Raw genomic sequence first — 19,128 nt, 5'->3', positions numbered from 1 at the left:
GGAAAGAAACATGCTTCCCGCCACATTTTATCTTAGGCCTTAGCACCAGGGCACACAGAGTTCAACTGAGGTCACTGTTAGAGGATCTGGCACAAGTTACTGCTATTCTCTCATCTACCCTCGTGAAAGGCAGAGGTGACGGACAGCACACTGAGGGAGGGGTAAGCGGCTAGCTCTGGTGAAGCTTCGCTGTACACCTGGCTGCCTTTGGGATACCACCAGCGACTCAGGGGACTGTGTAGTTAAACATGGTTGTGCACAAAGGGACAACAAGATCACGGAGAAAATTGTGGTTACATCTTTTTAAAATGTCGAAATCCCTGGAAAACTAAGAAGGCTGTATTGATGCCGACTCAGGGTTTAAGGTTTACGGGGCTGAAACCCACTGGGAGCTTTCCCACCTTTGTCCAGTGTCACGTGAGAGAACACACCAGCTTCAGGGCTGGTTCCTCACAAGACTTATTTATGGTCTTTCCTGGGATCCTCTGAGCGGCAGCATACCCCATATCAAGACTCTTTGTTTTGTTTTGTTTTTAAAAGCTTCTCCAAGGTTTTGTAATTAAATTTTTTTTTAATTTTATTTATGTATCTATTTTTGGCTGCATTGGGTCTTTGTTGCTGCATACGGGCTTTCTCTACTTGAGGCGAGCAGGGGCTACTCTTTGCTGTGGTGCGGGGCTTCTCACTGCGGTGGCTTCTCTTGTTGCAGAGCATGGGCTCTAGGCGTGCGAGCTTCAGGAGTTGTGGCGCACGGGCTTAGTTGCTCTGCGGCATGTGGGGGTCTTCCCGGACTGGGGCTCGAACCCGTGTCCCCTGCATTGGCAGGTGGATTCTTAACCACTGCACCACCAGGGAAGTCCTATATCAAGACTCTTTGAAAGTGAAGGAATGAGAAAGGCCAGATCATCTTCTTGAAGACTTGGCCTCCCTCCATTCCTCCTGCCCATCGCCCATGTGAAAACATTCCTGTTCGGACTCGAGAGGAAGCACCATGCGATGGCAGTGCTGAAGGAATGCCAGAGGTCGTTCTAGACTCCTGAGGACCCCACCTTGAGCCTACGTCCCTCTCTAGGGTCTGACCACACAAACCTCTGGTTCACTGAATGCTCTGGCCTTGGTGGCACTGCCCCCTCGGTCTGGAAGGTTCTCCCCACTCTTTCCATGACTGTCTCTTAACTTACAAGCCTCATCTTCGGAGAGACCGGCCCTGATCACAACTAAAGCACATTTCCCTCATGATATTCTACCTCATAGGCCCCTGGCTCTTCCTCTATGACCGCAGCTTGCAATGGCATAGTTATGTGTTTGTTTAATCAGAGATCCCCGAAGACAAGGGCCATGCCCGTCTTGTCCACCCCTGTACCCCCAGCCCTACCGCAGTGCTGGCGTACACTCACTCTTTGCTGAATTCATGAATGAATGGATGGATGAAGTCCATCTCCGAAGCAATCAGATGCACACGGAGGAGAAGCTGGGTGGCGGCCAGCACTTTAGACAGCACCTACACCTGATGCTCTCTCTGCATCAGAACCAGGGTCCACAATACCGCCCACTACTCCCTCCGCCAGGACAGACACGCTGTGGGGACTACCCTTCACAGCACACGCTGTGTGTTGTCTGAAGTGCTGGCAAAGAGCTTGTAGTGGTTGTTAGAACTAAACTCGCCCCCGCCCAAAGGAAAAAAACCCACTTGCTTTAACGACTAAGATCTAAAAAAATAAATACCATGTTTACATTGAAGTGTTTTGTGACTTCCCATCAACAAATAAGGAGAGAACAAGAGGGGGTGCAGGGCCGAACACAATGGCTCGTTCCCTTCCATGGGGGCGACCTTGGTATTGAACTTCCCCACTCACAGCTGGTGATTTCAAACTATGGAGAAAAAGGCAGGGTTGCCAACAGTGGAGAGTGATTTTCGGGGCCTGATGCCTCTCACCTGGGCACTGATAAATACCCATGGTTATCGGCGGGGGTGAGAGGCCTGCCTCGGGCATCAGCAGCTCAGGAAACACGGTAAAGAACCCCGCGACGGGTTTACTGTCCCACGAGCTTGGGCCCTACACTCAGCATCACACTGCCCTGGAAGAATGTTGCATCAGCTCGGGTTGTGTGCCTGTGCCTGTGTGTGTGTGTGTGTGTGTGTGATATTCCTTTAAGCTAAGCTAGCAGAGGATGTTATATGACATATGAATAGGGTGGCAACTTACTGTTGAGTCCCAGTGTCCTGTGTCTATTTATTATAGTCAGTTTTGAGCCACTGCCTGCAGGGGAACCTCTGTCATCCAGATCTCTCAAGAACGTGGTCAGGCCAAAAACCCCAGGGTCTAGGGCAGCCATGCCTTTAGGACACAGATCTTTCTGGAAAAAAAAAAAAAAAAAGCCCCTTTTTGTCTACACTGTCGCGAAGCACAGCGGGTTCCCAGAGGACAGCTGGCACGTGAGGCAACCCACGAGCAGGGGCCCGGATTGGCTTCAAGAGCATTGGCTTGAGAGCTGTGGGGCACAGGGCAGCTCGTGGAAACAACTCAGGGGTGGCTGAGGCAGAAAGGTGGTACAGGATTTTTTTTTTTTTTTTTTTTTTTTGGCCGCGCTGCGAGGCACGTGGGATCCTAGTTTCCCGACCAGGGATCGAATCCGGGCCCCGGCAGTGAAAGCACGGAGTCTTAACCACTGGACTGCCAGGGAATTCCCTCATTTTTAAATATAGTTTTGATTTTGAAATATTTTAGATTTGCAAAGGTAGTGTGGAGAGTTAACACAGACCCTTTGCCCAGCTTCCCTCGTGTGCACTTTTAGGCAACCAAGATACATTGATCGAAACTAAGAAATTAAGTTTGGCCCAATGCTGTCAATTGAACCACAGACTTCCTCTGGGTTTCACCGGGTTCTTCCTAGTGTCCTTTTTCCGTTCCAGAAACCCAGGATCCTGCTTCACATTTAGTCATCGTGTCGCCTTAGTCTCCTCCGACCTGGGACAGTTTCTCAGCCTTTTCTTGTTTGTCATGACCTGGGCTTTTTTGAAGAGTACTAGTCAGGTGTTTTACACATACGTCGTATTTGTAAAACTCCGTTGGAAAGAGTCATCCTGGCCTAGAAGGTGGAGCAAACTCCAACCTGCGGGACAGATCCGGGCTGCTGTGTCCGTGTGGTCCGCAAGCTAAGAATGGCTTTCACATTTTTGAGTGGTTGAAAAAAAATCTCAGAAGAAGAAGATTTCACGGTATGTGGAAATTCTCATGAAATCCAAATTAGTTTCAGTGTCCGCAAATTAAGTTTGATTGGAAGGGGGCCACGTTCGTTCTTTCCTGGCCCAGAGTCTGTGTGGCTGCGTTTGTGCTCCAGCGGCCGAGGTGAGGCATCCACCAGCCCACTCGGCCCACAGATCCCCACTGTTTACCCTCTGGCCCTTTCCAGAGAGTCTGCTGACCCTGATGCAGATGGCCTGTGGGGGCCGGATTCACTTTGATTCAAAAGCTAAGTCAGCTATTAAAAGAGCACTGAAGCTTCACGTTCTTTCATTCAGTCGTTCCACAAATATTTATCAAGGGTCCTTTGTCAAAGCTTGCAGAGACCCCTATTTGAGCAAGTGTTAACAGATGCTAAAACCCTGGAGTCGGGAGAGATTAATTCTCATCAAACGTCTTCCCCAGTCTCAGGCACAGTTTCTGCCTGCAGTGATAATAGCTGCTGTCCTACTTTGAGCACTACGTTATGCCAGGAACACTTTTATTTGCAATATCTCTTTTAATCCTCACCACGACCCCAGGAGTTGTTCCAGGGGGAAACTGAGGTTTAAGAGATTAGCCACACCCAAGGGCACACAGGGTGCTACTAAATGGCAGAGGCAGGATGCAAGCCCAGGCCGGCCCGGCCCTTGGCCTGGTGCTGTGCAAACAAGACACTCATCCTGCCCAGGAGGGGCCTGGGGGTCTGGAGGAGAGAGTGGGGGGTGGGGGAAGCTTTGGGTGGTTCCTGGACGATCATGGCTTTTCCACGGGCTTCTGAACTCTGGAAGCAACAGGCCAGGATGCAGAGGTCGGTAGCCAGAGGCCCCATCTGAAACAGTATTATTTTTTCAAAAGAACATCACATGGTGCTTTTTGGGGTCCAGCGTCTCACCCCTGCGTCCGATGTACAAGCCCAGCGAGACCGTCCGTCTTGGGTCTCTGCTCCCTCCATTTCTGGTGTTGCTGCTCTGCTACCCACATGGCTGGGAGAGTCTGAGCTCTCTGCTCTCTGGGCAGGAAGGCAGCCCTCCTCTTCCTGCCCTGGACCCGGGTGCTGGGGCCCGGCCTCGCCACCACTTGCGTGGCCAGCAGGTGAAGACGCCTCGCCGGGGATGGAAGGTGCACATGAGCTGCTCTTCACCCTGGTCGGACAAGCTGAGAGCTCCCCCAAGAAAAGCAGCAGCAGAAAGGGTGAGAAGGGGCGCCCGCGGCCTGGCTGGGCTGGGAGCAGGGTGGGAACGCCGCCGACACGGATGCTGCGGTCCCCTGCTATTTGCGCCTTCCCGGATGGACGGCCACCCTGACCCTCACCCTTCCCCTATCGACTCAGCGCAGAGCGAGCGGCTCAGCCTGGGCCTGACGGCGGTTCCCGCTCACCAGCCCCGCCGCCACGGGTCCAACTGCTCACGGGCCGGTTCTGCTCCAGACGATGACTCCAATATATGTCGTCAACAAGAACCTAAAAGAGGGCGCCGGACCTGATGAAAGAAGCCCCTGGTGGGTGTCCAGAGTGCATCCCATTCTGAGTTATTTTCTGAAGAGAACAAGTCACTTGAGAGTTTTCTGCTCCCTAACATGTCCCCGGGAACTTTTTAACTGGCTTGCTAGTCTGTCTCTCCTAAGCCCTCAGCAGCTGCAAAGCTGATTCACAAAGCTTGTTTTCCTTTTCGTGTTTTTCAAAAAGAACCAAATGTAAACCAGGTTGCAAAGCCCTGGAGGTATACAGTGTGACGGGCGGGCGCCGGCAGCCGCGGTGGGGGATACGGCTCTGTTCTGTGTTCCAGGCTGTCCCAAGGACCCACAGAGCCAGGTTTCCAAACGGCCGCCACGCAGGGGGCTCTGTGCCTGGAGGAGGGTGCTGCAGCCGTTCTGTTTCTCTCACACAGACCCCTGCTCCGGGGGTCAGAAACATCATCTCAAAGGCTGGTTTCTCCGGGGAAGGAGCTGGTACTGGCCGGTGGGTGTGTTGGACTAAGCACGTGTGGAGAATAACCTTTGGCCCATTTGCCTGAGTGAGACCTCATAACTGAGGACAAAACTCTTAAAATCAGACCACAACTTCCATCTGTTTATATGACGAGGGTACCCTATCTTCAAGGTCAGAATGCTGCTGAAGCCTGAGTCACGTTCCCTCAACACCCCGAGCCGCGCCGGGGAACTGCTTTCGCCTGCTACGAGTTCTGCAGCCCAGCGGAGTCCAAGGCTGCGAATCAACCACGCTGGCCTATGCGGCGCGTGCGCTGTGTGAGGGGGCGGCTCCCGTCTGCTGAGCTCTGCCCCGGGGAGGCCGGCCGGCCGGCCGTTTCTGGTCCAGCTGCGGTACACACAGGGCTCCGGGGCTGCTCTGTTCTGCATTCTCTCTGGCAGGTGCCACCAGCGTTAAGCATGGCCGGGGATGCTCTTCATAACGGTCGCACACAACTGCTCAGGGGTTTTGCTCATAAGAAGCCACAAGCCGGGGCTCTCGGGAGCCCAGAGCACCCAACGCCCCCGCCCAATAGCAGGCTGGGATGACCCATATCAGGCCACATTAGGCTAAGGGTCCAGGTGCCACTTGAGGGGATAGAAATAAGGCCACACTTGCCACGAGGAGGGCCTGCTGCTGGCTGAGGCCCCTTCTGCCCCCGGGGACCACGCCACCTCATCCTGTCCAAACCCCCTCCAGGCAGCACTGCTGTGGATTAGGCATGAGAATGGCGGCCGGGGTCTCCAGACACCCTTTCCATCCAGCTGCCATCGTTTTTCTTGCCTCCACCCACTTTTCTATTTCAGAAACAGTGGAATGTCCAACTTTGTGAATTCCATTGCTTAACAGAAATTTGCTTTTAATGTCTAAACGTTCTGAAGATTAGAGTAGGGGTAGGGAAATGTGGGAAAAGCAGTGCCTTGTGGAAAAAACACACACACACAAAGTCCTTTGTGCTTCAGGCACTCCTTTCAACTTCACTGACCGTAGGATCTTGTCCAGAATCTTGGGAAATGGTTAGGCCAAGAATTTGAGTCGTGAATATTTCTGCAGTGATTTCGTCTGGAAGTTCTTCTTCAAAGCAAATTTCTGAACCTAACCAAACAAGAAAAGAAAGCAAATGCCTTCATAACAATTAGGTTTCTAACTCAGAAGCATTTTCCAAAAATATGAGGAAATGATACTAAACAAAAGTGAGAGGAGCTTTGTGCTGGGATTTGGCCCTGATTCCGTGAAAACCTTTGGGTGGAAACTGGTTAAAATCCCTCCTTTGTGGTTTGGGTTTGGAGCACTGTTACCCAAAACTCTGCACACTTCACTGGAAAGCCTCAACTACAAGGCATCATTGATTTTACTGTTTTGAGACACTTAGGAACACTGTATACATGTGTGTGTATATAAAACAATTGGGAAAGTTACATTCTGAGATCCCAGGTACACAAGGAATGGCATAGAGGAGCTTGCAGGTTGGAAATGACCAATCAGCTCCTGGAGTCTAGAACTATCTGTGTTAGGAACTCTGTTCAATTTGAAATTGGGAACAGACAACAGAAGGAGAGGGAGAAGGAAGCCTGGTGAGGAGTCTTTGCTCCCGACCCCATGGGGGCAGCAGGGCAGCACTCGGGGTTGTCCATGGACACGTTCCAGCACAAGGGCGTCAGTGAGCTAAAAGAAGGAGGTGGGAAATCCTCAGACAGGAAAGGAGAGGAGGATTTTTTTTTTTTTGGCCACACTGCACAGCATGCGGGATCTTAGTTCCCCGACCAGGGATCGAACCCACGCCCCCTGCAGCGGAAGCGCGGAGTCCTAACCACTGGACTGCCAGGGGAGTCCCAGGATGATCTTTAAAGATGTTCAAGCTCTGGCAGCTTGAAGTCGGGCTCGTGCCTGCCTGCCGAGTCCCTGCCCTCTCCTTATCCAAGGCTCTCATGACGATACCTCTTCTGAAAGAGCTTCCGAACTGTATCCTCTACTAGTGGCCAAGATCCGCCTACCCAAGCTGGAAAGATGAGGACTGAATCGGGGGAATAAAGGGAAGAAACAAGGCTGGGAGACACGAAGGAAGGACAGAGCACAAGAACAAAAGCTTTTGTCTCTTAGACATGACCACCACTCCCTGGTCTTTTTATAACTTATTCATGTTGCGTTCCCAACAGACTTGCTTTGTTGTGTGCATGGTATGAAGGAGAGTGGCTTGTACCAGTTAGAAGACTTAAATGCACTTAAGTCGCCAACAAATTAGTGCAGCTCAGCTACGTGTCCAGACAGAGCCCACTGTAGTACCTTTGACAGAAGAGGCTGCGGGCTCGGATTTCCAGCCCTCAGGATTCAGTCCGAACAGTGTAGCGAAGCAGTCAGACATCTCCTCTTCCGTCATGTGCTCACCTGGGCATCACAAAGGGAAAAGGAGGCTGTTCAGAGTTTAGCATCATCATTCTGGGGTCTTCAAGAGAATGATTCCACTGTTTCCTGGAGACACAAAAACATTCTAGGGAGTCCCATGTTACTGTCACATAGACTTCCTTATATGGTGCTAAAAATGGGACTCCAACCCAGGGGGCTGTGTTGGGGCTTGTGCAGAGAAAGAAGACAGCACTCTGATAAAGACTGTGCTTAGCTTCATTTCAAATTCCCTCACATTAGAAGCAGCAGTTTGGCTAAGATGAAATGATCGCCCAGAGAAAAGGGCTACTTGACTTCCTCACATAAAACGATGAGGAAGGACTTCCCTGGTGGCGCAGTGGCTAAGAATCCGCCCGCCAATGCAGGGGACATGGGTTTGAGCCCTGATCCGGGAAGATCCCACATGCTGTGGAGCAACTAAGCCTGTGCGCCACAACTACTGAGCCTGCGCTCTAGAGGCCATAAGCCACAACTACTGAGCCCACGTGCCACAACTACAGAAGCCCACACGCCTAGAGCCCGTGCTCTGCGATGAGAAGCCCACGCACTGCAACGAAGAGAGAAGCCCGCGCACCACAACGAAGAGTAGCCCCCGCTTGCCGCAACTAGAGAAAGCCCGAGCGCAGCAACAAAGACCCAACGCAGCCAAAAATAAATAAATAAATGTATTTTTAAAAAAAGTACAATGAGGAAAAGAATAGGTAAAAATGAAAAGTTTTACTTTGGTGTGGTTTTATTTCACAAATGCAACCCAGTCTCGTAGTAGCTCTGTGAGGTTGATGGCTGGCACTTGTATTCCTGCTTTACGAGTGAAGGCCCTGAATCTTGCAGCTCCAGGAAGTTGAAACATAAACTGCATCCTTCTGGTTCCCGGCATCCTTCCCTTTACCCCGTGTTTGCCAGCCACGTGGGTCAGTAAGCGGCATCCTCGCGGCTGAAGTCCAGTCAAATTAGAGATGCCCGGGGGGGCGTTCTGTCTCCCAGCTCAGTTCTCTCCAGTGGGAATGGCTCAAGGGTGTTACGAGATATACCTATTTAGGTATTTACCTTTGGTTTGAAGCAGTTTCAGAAAATCCTCTCTTCGAATAGCTTTCTTTCCCTTTGAATTGGTAAAACCAAGAATGTCAAAGCTCCGCTGGATGCCACTCATGGTGTTACCGAAGGGTGGCCTGTGATTAAGGTAAATTTTGAAGAAATCCGGTAGGTTGATTTTGTCAATTAGTTTTCCAGTGTCCACATACTCACTAAATCTGATTTCATTAAACATATCTTCAATCTAGGAAAGAGGTTTAGGGGGAAAAAAAAAAAGACCATGGTAAGCAGAAAAGACACTTTGATAGACTTCTAAGAATTGGAGAGTAACAGACAAATGTTCACCGTTAGCTTAGAACATGTATGTTATGAGTTGACTGTATCCCCCCTCCAAAGAAAGATAGGTTGAAGTCCTAACCCCCAGTCCCTCAGTCCCTCAGGGCAGATGTCATTAGTTAAGATGAGGTTGTACTGGAGGAGGGTGGGCCTTTCATACAACATGACCGGTATCCTCATAAAGAGAGGAAAGAGACATTCAGGGCCAAGATGGACATGTGATGGCCGAGGCAGTGGTTGGAGGGATACAGCTTAAGCCAAGGAACATCAAGGATTGATGGTAACTGCAGAAGATAGAAGAGGCAAGGACACACATTATCCTCTACATGTTTCATAGAGAGCATGACCCTGCTGACACCTTGATTTCAGACTTCCATGAGAGAATAAATTCCTGTTGTGTGAAGCCACCCACTTTGTGGTACTAAATTTTACAGCAGCTTTGATCCACTGTCCAACTGGTCAATACTATTAGCATTGGCATGAACAGTGTTTCATTTCTTCACTTTTCACCTAAGTATCTCACAGTGTATCTACTACATCCTTGCTTTGTGAAGAAGATATTAGTTTCATTTAAAAGATGGAATCCTGGGCTTCCCTGGTGGTGCAGTGGTTGAGAGTCCGCCTGCCAATGCAGGGGACACGGGTTTGTGCCCCGGTCCGGGAGGATCCCACATGCCACGGAGCGGCTGGGCCCGTGAGCCATGACCACTGAGCCTCTGTGTCCAGAGCCTGTGCTCCGCAGCGGGAGAGGCCACAACAGTGAGAGGCCCGCGTAATGCAAAAAAAAAAAAAAAAAAAAAAAAAAGATGGAATCCTGAAGAATTTAGAAATTAGTTTAGATGAACAAGCAAATAATTCAGTGTGAAACTCAAATACAGGACCTAAGGCTGTGGTAAGTTTCTTAAGGCAACTAACTGCACCATGATTCTTTTTTCCTTTCTTTCTTTTCCATCTTTATCCTGCAATGTTTTATATACTCAAAAGATTCTATGTAACATACATACAACTTATGTGATATAATTTTTAAAATGAAGACCTAAGAAGCCATCATTCATTGAAAATATCAACACAGTTGGCAAGGCTTAAGCGAGACTAACCAAGAAAAAGAAGAGAAAAGACTCAAATTATTAAAATCAGGAATGAAAGAGGGAATACCAGTACCAATCTTACAGAGATTAAAAAGAGTATGAGCAATTATATGCCAACAAATCAGATAACTTAGGTGAAATGGACAAATTCCTAGAAAGATACAAATGACCAAAACTGACTCAAGAAGACAGAGAAAATCTAAACAGACCTATAACAAGTAAATAGATTGAATTAGTAACTTTACAGCTTCCGCAAAGAAAAACCAAGGACCAAATGGCTTCATTGGTGAATTCTACCAAATATTTAAAGAATACCAATCCCCCACAAACTCTCCCAAAAACATAAGAAAAGGGAACAATTCCCAACTCATTCTGTGAGGGCTGCTTTCTGATTTGGAAAGTCACTCTTTGCATATTTTCCAAATTTCCTAGAATGAGCAGAGTGCTGACATGTCTGTGGATTCAAATGGAAATGTGGCGCCAGTTAATGCAGGTCTCCATACAGGGCTCCTTGCGTAACTGGCAAAATGCAAGGAGGCGAGAAATAGAACACAGAAACAAATGAAACCACTCCCCACTCCCATCAGCCTTCTCTGTGCAGTATTTTTGTACCACGCACACTGCAGCCGGCTAAAATTCAGAAACCTGAACGGTGCCTGACAAAGGGCTAGAAATGAGTAATTTATTTTAGTGTCTACATTTGAAACTAATATGTGTCCCTCCAAATTGCAGCGTTTTGAATTTTACAGAGAGAGAGAGAGAGAGAGAGAGAGAGAGAGAATAAGAGCCACAGAAAAGTGGGAAATAATTTTTTTCCCCCAGAACCTGAACTTCTTTGGTCTGTAGGAATGAATCAGGAAGAGAATCTATATTTGTACACAATATTTATCAATAGATAGCCAATTTCTCCCTGTCCACTAAATAAACGTAGAACAAAAATGGAAAGAGCACCAGTTTGAAGCAATGCCAAATATTAGCCTGTATGGAACATCCTAGTGTCTTGGTCTTGCCCCAAGTATCAAGAAGAAAATACAAACCTCTTGCAGTCCAGCCATCATTTCTGTGAAAGATCTGCGGTACCTTCCTTCCACTTTTTCCCATGCATATAAAACACATGTGTCTATTTTTTTTTTGCAAAACTGGTACGTGTATATATCCTTTTTTGTATCCTGCTTTTGTATCCTGCTTTTCCCCTTTTTACAGTGTATCTTAGTAATCACCTAATATTTTCAAAGAAGCCATATATCTTCAATGCAACATTCCAGGAATGGTCTTTAGATATAACATCATTGGTTATGGATACAAACGAACCATAATTGGTACTATGCAAGTAGCTCTAATTGGTAACATTTTCATATACAGCATTTGTTGAGTTTATATTATGTACAACTGCATGTTAAATTATGTACAATTTTGTGTATAAATAAAACTATCCAGTAGCATATATTATTTACAGATTCTACTATATGATTTTAATACTATTAGTATATGCATGTGCTACCACTTACTATGAGCCAAAGGAGACTGGGGCTAACACTATGATCTTTGATGGCAGACCTAGGTTCAAAACCTGGTTCTGCCATTTTCTATATGACTTTGGGTTAGTAACTTAACATTCCTTATCCTCAGTTTCCTGTCTTGAAAAAGGGAGTAACATGGTAAACCGTTTGCAGCGGGCTGATCTGAGGCTTACCGTGACAATGTATCTAAAGTGCTGACACAGTGCCTAAAACGGTCAGCACTCAACCGGCAGTAATTGTTCTTGTGATTCCTAAACTTCCTATGCCCTTGCTAATTACAATGCATGTAATTATAACATAAATTATAATTTATAAATACATAAATTATAACGTAAATGACACGTGTACTTTACAAACACGATATACGATTCAAACTCAATTGAGAAATAGGAGACTAACCCGAAGAGGACAAAGAAGGAATCCAAACGTGCCTGGAGTTACTCACACCCGGAGCGTTCCAAAGATCTCAGGGAACGTTCCTGGCACAAACCACTCTGTAGGTGACTCACCTCTTACTCTCTTTCCCCAAATGACTGGCCGAAGATCACTGCTCAACAGGCAGAGAGCTGGCAGCTTCAGCATCATGACGTCTCTTTCCCGAGCCTACTCTGGGTTAGTTGAAGAGGCAGGTGCTGCTACGTGTCTAAACGAGGTTCGTGCTTGGGAGAGGAACCTCGGAGCCCGAATGGAATGCCCAGAGCCTTCCCAGGCCCCGCGGTCGCCCAGAGCGCGCTGGCTGGCTCAGCCCGGCCTATTATTGGCATTCTCACGCCGGCCTGTCATCCACTAAGGCAGTGGTTCGTTTGATTCACCCAGGGAGCTTTAAACATTCTAAGGCCTCGGCCGCATTCCCAGAGACCCTGATTTAATTGTTCTGGGGTGGAGTATAAGCAGTCATAGTTTTTAAAAGCTCCCCAGGGGATATGAAGGTGTGGCCAAGGTTGAGAAGTATGGCTTTAAGGCATGGGATCTCAAACTTTATCAGGTATCAACATGAGCAGGAGGGCCCCTTAAAACACAGACTGCTGGGGCTTCCCTGGTGGCGCAGTGGTTGGGAGTCCGCCTGCCGATGCAGGGGACGCGGGTTCGTGCCCCGGTCCGGGAAGATCCCACATGCCGTGGAGCGGCTGGGCCCGTGAGCCATGGCCGCTGAGCCTGCGCATCCGGAGCCTGTGCTCTGCAACGGGAGAGGCCACAGCAGTGAGAGGCCCACGTAATGCAAAAAAAAAAAAAAAAGAAAAAACACAGACTGCTGGTCTGGGGGCCACAGCTTTGAGAACCAGCTCTTACACCACAGCAGCTAGCGGAGGTGACGCTCATGCCGAAAAGAATCAGCATCCGGCTTGTGATTTTCATCACGGAGCAATGGTGGGTGGCAGCTGTGAGGCATATTCTAATTCTTCAGGCCCACATCTGTCTCCTCCATTAAGCTGTAGCAATAGCGTTCATCTCTATTTCCACAGCAGCTTTGCTCAGAGCCCGGCACATCGTGGGGGCCCAGAGAAACGTTTACTGAATGAATGAAACACCGTGGGCACAATGAGGCCATGGAAGAAGTTCTCTTAAAACTCAAAAAAGGGGGGCTTCCCTGGTGGCGCAGTGGTTAGGAATCCTCCTGCCAAGGCAGGGGACACGGGTTCGAGCCCTGGTCCGGGAAGATCCCACGTGCCGCGAAGCAACTAAGCCTGGGCGCCACAACTACCGAGCCTGTGCTCTAGAGCCCGCGAGCCACAACTACTGAGCCCGCGAGCCACAACTACTGAAGCCCGCGCACGCATAGAGCCTGTGCTCTGCAACAAGAGAAGCCACCGCAGCGAGAAGCCCGTGAACCGCAACGAAGAGTAGCCCCCGCTCGCCACAACTAGAGAAAGCCTGTGCGCAACAACGAGACCCAACGCAGCCAAAAATAAATTAATTAATTAATTAATTAAAAATTTTAAAAAAAGGTAGAACTGTTGAGGCCGAGTATCTATTCAACAGCTTGTCATTTGAGTTATAACTTTTTTTTTTGGCCGCGCGCCATGCAACTTGTAGGATCCTAGGTCCCCAACCAGGGATTGAACCTGGGCCCTCGGCAGTGAAAGCGCAGAGCCCTAACCACTGGACCACCAGGGAATTCCTGATTTATAACTTTTAAACATTTACAGAGTCGGCCCCTGGACCTCTGCTGGTACCATTGCCCAGGCCCCGAGACGTAAGGGTGGCCTGTCCTTGGAGGGCCGGGGTCCCCTGGCCCAGGACTGCTTTACTCCTGCCGCTGTCATTCTCCCCATAGGCCTTTGGGTTTGCGATCCTGTTGTCAGCCACAGGAAGCCACCGATGGCCTTAGAATTGTGTCTTATAATTAAGTTTTATAACCTCCCTGTTAAACGGAGAGGAACATGATACACTTGAACTGGCGCCATTCCTCGTCTTTATAAAGGGGCTCCTGGTGCGCGTCAGTTTCTTCTGTGATAGTTTCATAGACTCGCGGGCTGGAAGGACTCTCCCTCCTCCTTAGACACACCTAGTGCTCTCTAGACCGTCCCTGGCAAATGAGGAGACAGTCTTTCCTCACAGCATCCTCTTCGCCTCACACCCCCTCCGTGTGGCCCATCGCGGCGGCGTTTCGCACTGACCTGGGGCAGGGAAGGAGGGTCTGGGCAGCAGCTTCCAGGGCTGCAGATGCCTCTGCTGTTGGCGCATCACTCTGTCACTCACAACTGCCCCCCTCTCCAGTAACTATCTGCACAACAGCTGCCTCCCGTCAGGTCCTGCCCACTGGACACCGACCCAGGAGAAGGCCGGTCATTGGTGCTGGGCCACAGCGCTCTCTCCCTGCTGTCTGCCGGCCGGGGGGAGACTCAGAGATGACAACACCGCCATTCCCAGCGCCTTTTATGGTGACCTCTGCCCAGCCCCTCACGGGGCCCAGGCTGCAAGCACTTCCGGGGATTCTTCCCCACCCCAGGTGAATGTTTTTAAAGGTTTTAAAATCTGAATGACAGAATTCCCTTGTGGTGCAGTGGTTAAGAAGCCGCCTGCCAATGCAGGGGACATGGGTTCGAGCCCTGGTCCAGGAAGATCCCACATGCCGCAGAACAGCTAAGCCCGTGTGCCACAACTACTGAGCCTGCGCTCTGGAGCCCGCAAGCCACAACTACTGAAGCCCATGCGCCTAGAGCCCGAGCTCCGCAACAAGAGAAGCCACCGCAGTGGCTTCTCTTTTCTTTACTCCTCTAGAAAAAGGAGTGAAGTACTGATTATGCTACAACATGGATGCACCTTGAAAACAGTGAAAGAAGACAGACACAAACGGTCGCACATCACATGATTCCATCTATATGAAATGTCCAGAAGAGGCAAATCCGGAGATGGGAAGTAGACTAGTGGATGCCAGGGGCTGAGGAGGGGGGATGGGAAGTGACGGCTAATGGGTACAGGGTTTCTTTTTAGGGTGATAAACATGTTCTAGGATTCGATAGTGGTGATGGTTGCACAACCCTGTGAACATACTAAAAGCCATTGACTCACTTTAAATAGGTAAATTGTATGATATGTGATATATCTCAATAAAGTTGATTAAAAGGAAAAAAAATAGGGAGTTCCCCGGTGGTCTAGTGGCTAGGATTCTGCGTTTTCACTGCCTTGGTCAGGGGAGATCCCGCAAGCCATGAGGCATGGCCAAAAATAATAATAATAATAACAAAAGGAAGAAAAATAGGGACTTCCTTGGCAGTCCGGCGGTTAAGACTCCGCACCCCCAATGCAGGGGCTGCAGGTTTGATCCTTGGTCGGGGAACTAAGATCCCACATGCTTCACGGTGAGGCCAAAAAAAAAAAAAGAAATATAATACAGAGGTGAAGCGATGGCAAAGGCACGTAACAAAGCAAATGCCATCAGTTTTTAAAAATGTAATTTTCACCATGACTATGATCTATTCTTTTACCATCATAAAACCAGTAAAGATGAATATGTGCTTGTTATAAAAAATGCAAACACTGGAGATGTAAAGAATAGAAATAAAGTGCTCTACCATTCCCCATCCCTCAGCAATAGCCAGTGTTTGATGTCCTGACTTTTGTTTGCACTAAGACCAGCCAGCTGGGGTACAGACCGCGGCCCCGAGTGGCCGTGCACGCTTCCTCATCCCCCTAAGCCTCACTGTCCTGGTTGGTAAAATGGAGATGATAAAAGCATCTTCTTGCCGTGAGGACTAAACGCCAGGGGGGCTGGCACGGTCCTTGGCTCTCAGCGAGCGCTCAAGCGAGAAGGGCTGGTCTGCTGTTGCCGCTGTTGGTGTTATTGATATCATCAGCTGCATTCTTTTTTAGTGGCCGCGCAGCATTTTAGTATTTCTTTCTTTAGATGCTGTAAGTGTGACAACAGCAGTGCTCCCTGGAGTAGGGTTCTCAGTGGACCAGGAAGGCCTCCCAACAGCAGTGGGCCATTTCTCTCACTTTCAGGATGGAAACACCTCGTGATATTTATGCTTCAGAACAAATCCAACCCACTGAGGACCTTTCTTCAAAGTGCAAATTTCCCAATTCCCCTGGGGTCTTCATCAGAGCGGAAACTGTGCCCATGACCGTTGGCTCAAATTTCTCCTCCTCCTACGGTGGGCGGCTGTGCCACCTGGCTACGCTCCCTCCATCCCAGCTGGGACTGCCGTTTAGCCACAAAGATTAGCACACAAGGCTTGGGGAGGATTTGTTCGTTTATCTTTCTGGGTTTTGTTCTGAATACAAAAGCAATACAAGCTACTGCTTGTAGTTAAGAAAAATTAAATTCTACAGAAATGCATGTATGAGCCTCCCCTCTCCCCGGCAATTTACAGCCACGATGGTCTTCTAAGGAGAGTGGATGCAACTAAATGGGAAGTTTTTTCATTTGTAAACCCTAGAGATGGGCTTATACTGCAGATTTGGAAATAGAAGCTAAGAGCTGACCTGGCACGGCCAGCAGAGGGACGGGAGAGGGTGCTCCTCAGGGAAGGAAGAGGGGGAGCAGAGCTCGGTGGGGGGTCAAGACCAGCAAGGAAGCCCCCCTGGGGGTGGTCATCGGCACGGGGGAGAAGGTCTAATGAGTTTTAGGTAAGCTGCTGCGGAAGGCGGTTATGCGTGAATCCTTCTGGTGATTCCCAGTGTTCCAGGGAAGCTGTCTTGTGTGGGTGGGCTTTCTGTGTTTGTGGAAAAGGAGGAAGATGCTGAGCGTCATGTCTGGAATGACCTGGAGTGTGCACACGCACACGGGGGAGCCCCGAGGCCAGGAGAGCGCGAGCCCCCAGGGCAGCCCCGAGCTCAGACTATGGGTGGGAGCCAGGGCTGGGTTCCAGCTGGTACCAGAGGCCCCAGCTGACGGGGGTGATATGTAGAAAGTAGAGAGTAAAAGTTCTCACGGATCCCGTGCCTCAGAGGTCAGTGTCGTTAAAGGTTTGGAAGAAGTTCTTTCAGTTTTGCTAGGCATATATGAGATCTATATATTATTGTTAATGAAATGAGGTCATGCTTTACATACTCTTTTGCAACTTTCCTTCTGTCCTTTAACAACAAAACCAGCACATTCTTTCTGAGTCAAGAATCATACGTCAGGGACTTCCCTGGTGGTCCAGTGGTTAAGAGTCCGCCTTCCAATACGGGGGACGTGGGTTCGATCCCCGGTCGGGGAACTAAGATTCCACATGCTACGGGACAGCTAAGTCCATGCGCCGCAACTACTGAGCCCACGCGCTCTGGAGCCCGCGTGCCACAGCTAGAGAGAAGCCCGCGCACGGCAACAAAGAGCCCGTGCGCTGCAGCTAAGACCCGAGGCAGCCAAATAAATAAAATTAAAAAATAAAAAAAAGAAGAGGACAGAAAAAAAAGAATCATAGGTCAATTTCACTGTTTAATAACTACTGAGTGTAGGTGTGCCTTACTTGATTCACCCCATCTCCTATTAATGGACCTTAAGGTCATTTTAATTTTTCACTATTACAAACTATCCCGCAGTACATCACTGTTACACTTGCCTGAGTTTTCCTGCAGGATATACTCCTAAAAGCAGAATTGCTGGGTCCAAAGGTAAGCACGTTTAAAAAGTTAAGTGATTATTTCCTCTCCAAACCCTCCTAAACAAGGCTAAAGCTGCTGAGTATACCAAATAGTTAGGGCTACTATTCATTACTCTGAGATCAAACAATAATGTCAGGGATTCTGTCTTCCTTATTGTTTCTGCAGTCAAACATGACTGGTGAGCATATCGTTCATTCGTGTACTCGTCCGACCAAGATCTGCTGAGCCTCCACGATGTGAGCTCTTGCTGGGCACACACCTCTCTGCCAGGATTGGCCTCAATTTATAGAACTAAGTGGTCGAACTGCTGTTAATTCATTGCAAAAACCCATCAAGAATCTATAACGCTCTGCAAGCTAAACAGAAACATAGCCACAAGTGACCAGGGGACACACGTGACGCACAGGCCCCAACACGATATTCCAAAGTCCCGGGGGGGAAAATATATCTGTAGAGCTGGAAGATGACACTTTCTCATATGTGAAATCAGCTATACAAACTGTGAAGAGCCCTAACTTAGGAACCCAAACTTAGGGTTTATAACATTATAAACATTGAAGATCTTTCTTTTTTAAAAAAAATGAAGATTTGTAAGAGCAGCCCACCTCACCTCTTTGGCTGTGTTCTGCAGAAGATGGGAATGGTTAGGGATTCTTTGGGGAGGGTTACATTCTTGTATAATTTGGCTTCAATCTACCACACTGACTAGATTCAAATCCTCAAGGCAGTTAAAATGACGTAAGAAAAGATATAAATAATGTAGAGCCTTGGGGGGCTGGCTTGAGTCTGTGTTTCTAAGTCTTTCAAGTAACCAAGTGTGAAAATACTCTTATCAGCGGCACATACTTCTTCATGCCACTTCTCGGGGGAGGGGGAACAGCTGCATCTTAAGAGGAAATGTTTCATTAACCATGACGAAGCCTGGGTTTAAAAGTTTCAAAGCCCCGAAAACATTTTTATTAAAATCGCTATAAATCTGATGGAAACTAGAGATCAAAAAGTTCTCCCCTCGGAGCTTCAGATATAAACTAATTCATCAGCGAACAGTGTTTGCACTCAGATGTGGCCACATCTGGATCGGGGGCCTTCAGAAAACATCTCCAAAGAGTAAATTTATTTTTTAAGTGGATTAAAAACCCTGGACTCCAGGGGACTTATGAAGACACTGAGTGGGGCACTGAAACCCCTTTTTAGCAGCTGGTGGGGGGGGGGACACAACAGTCAGTGACACAACAGTCAGTGACAACCTTGCAATGACCATTTTAATGTGGGTAAAATAATATTCCATGTCACTTTATAACATTTGTTGCAGACTAACCTTTTTTTCTGGGCACTTTTTTTTTTTTTTTTTTGCCACGCTGCGTGGCTTGTGGGATCTTAGTTCCCCAACCAGGGATTGAACCGGGGCCCTTGGCAGTGAAAGCAGCGAGACCTAACCACTGGACCACCAGGGAAGTCCCTCTGGGTACTTTTTACTCATCAGCAAGATTTCGATAGGTTGTTAAGCTTTATTATTTTTGGCC

General features: G+C 48.6%; 1 protein-coding gene across 2 annotated transcripts in view; it reads right to left on the bottom strand.

Moving 5' to 3' along the window:
• Nucleotides 1-5,569: 5,569 nt before the first annotated feature.
• The window catches only part of CFAP251 (cilia and flagella associated protein 251), a 68,518-nt gene continuing 54,959 nt past the window's right edge, over nucleotides 5,570-19,128 (bottom strand). The window contains exons 20-22 of one of the 2 annotated variants that reach the window (XM_079943173.1): nucleotides 8,644-8,872; nucleotides 7,477-7,578; nucleotides 5,570-6,288 (exon numbers count right to left, since the gene is read on the bottom strand). In XM_079943173.1, the coding sequence (XP_079799299.1) occupies nucleotides 6,152-6,288; nucleotides 7,477-7,578; nucleotides 8,644-8,872 (468 nt within the window). In that variant the 3' untranslated portion in view covers nucleotides 5,570-6,151. Of the gene's footprint in view, nucleotides 6,289-7,476; nucleotides 7,579-7,608; nucleotides 7,663-8,643; nucleotides 8,873-19,128 lie in introns of those variants that run through there. The other variant, XM_079943174.1, reaches the window with a different exon arrangement.

The sequence above is a fragment of the Stenella coeruleoalba genome (assembly GCF_951394435.1).
Source record: "Stenella coeruleoalba genome assembly, chromosome: 14".
In the NCBI taxonomy this organism is placed as follows: Eukaryota; Metazoa; Chordata; class Mammalia; order Artiodactyla; family Delphinidae; genus Stenella; species Stenella coeruleoalba.
Note: the sequence above shows the minus strand (reverse complement) of the source record. Positions and strands in the feature narration are given on the sequence as shown.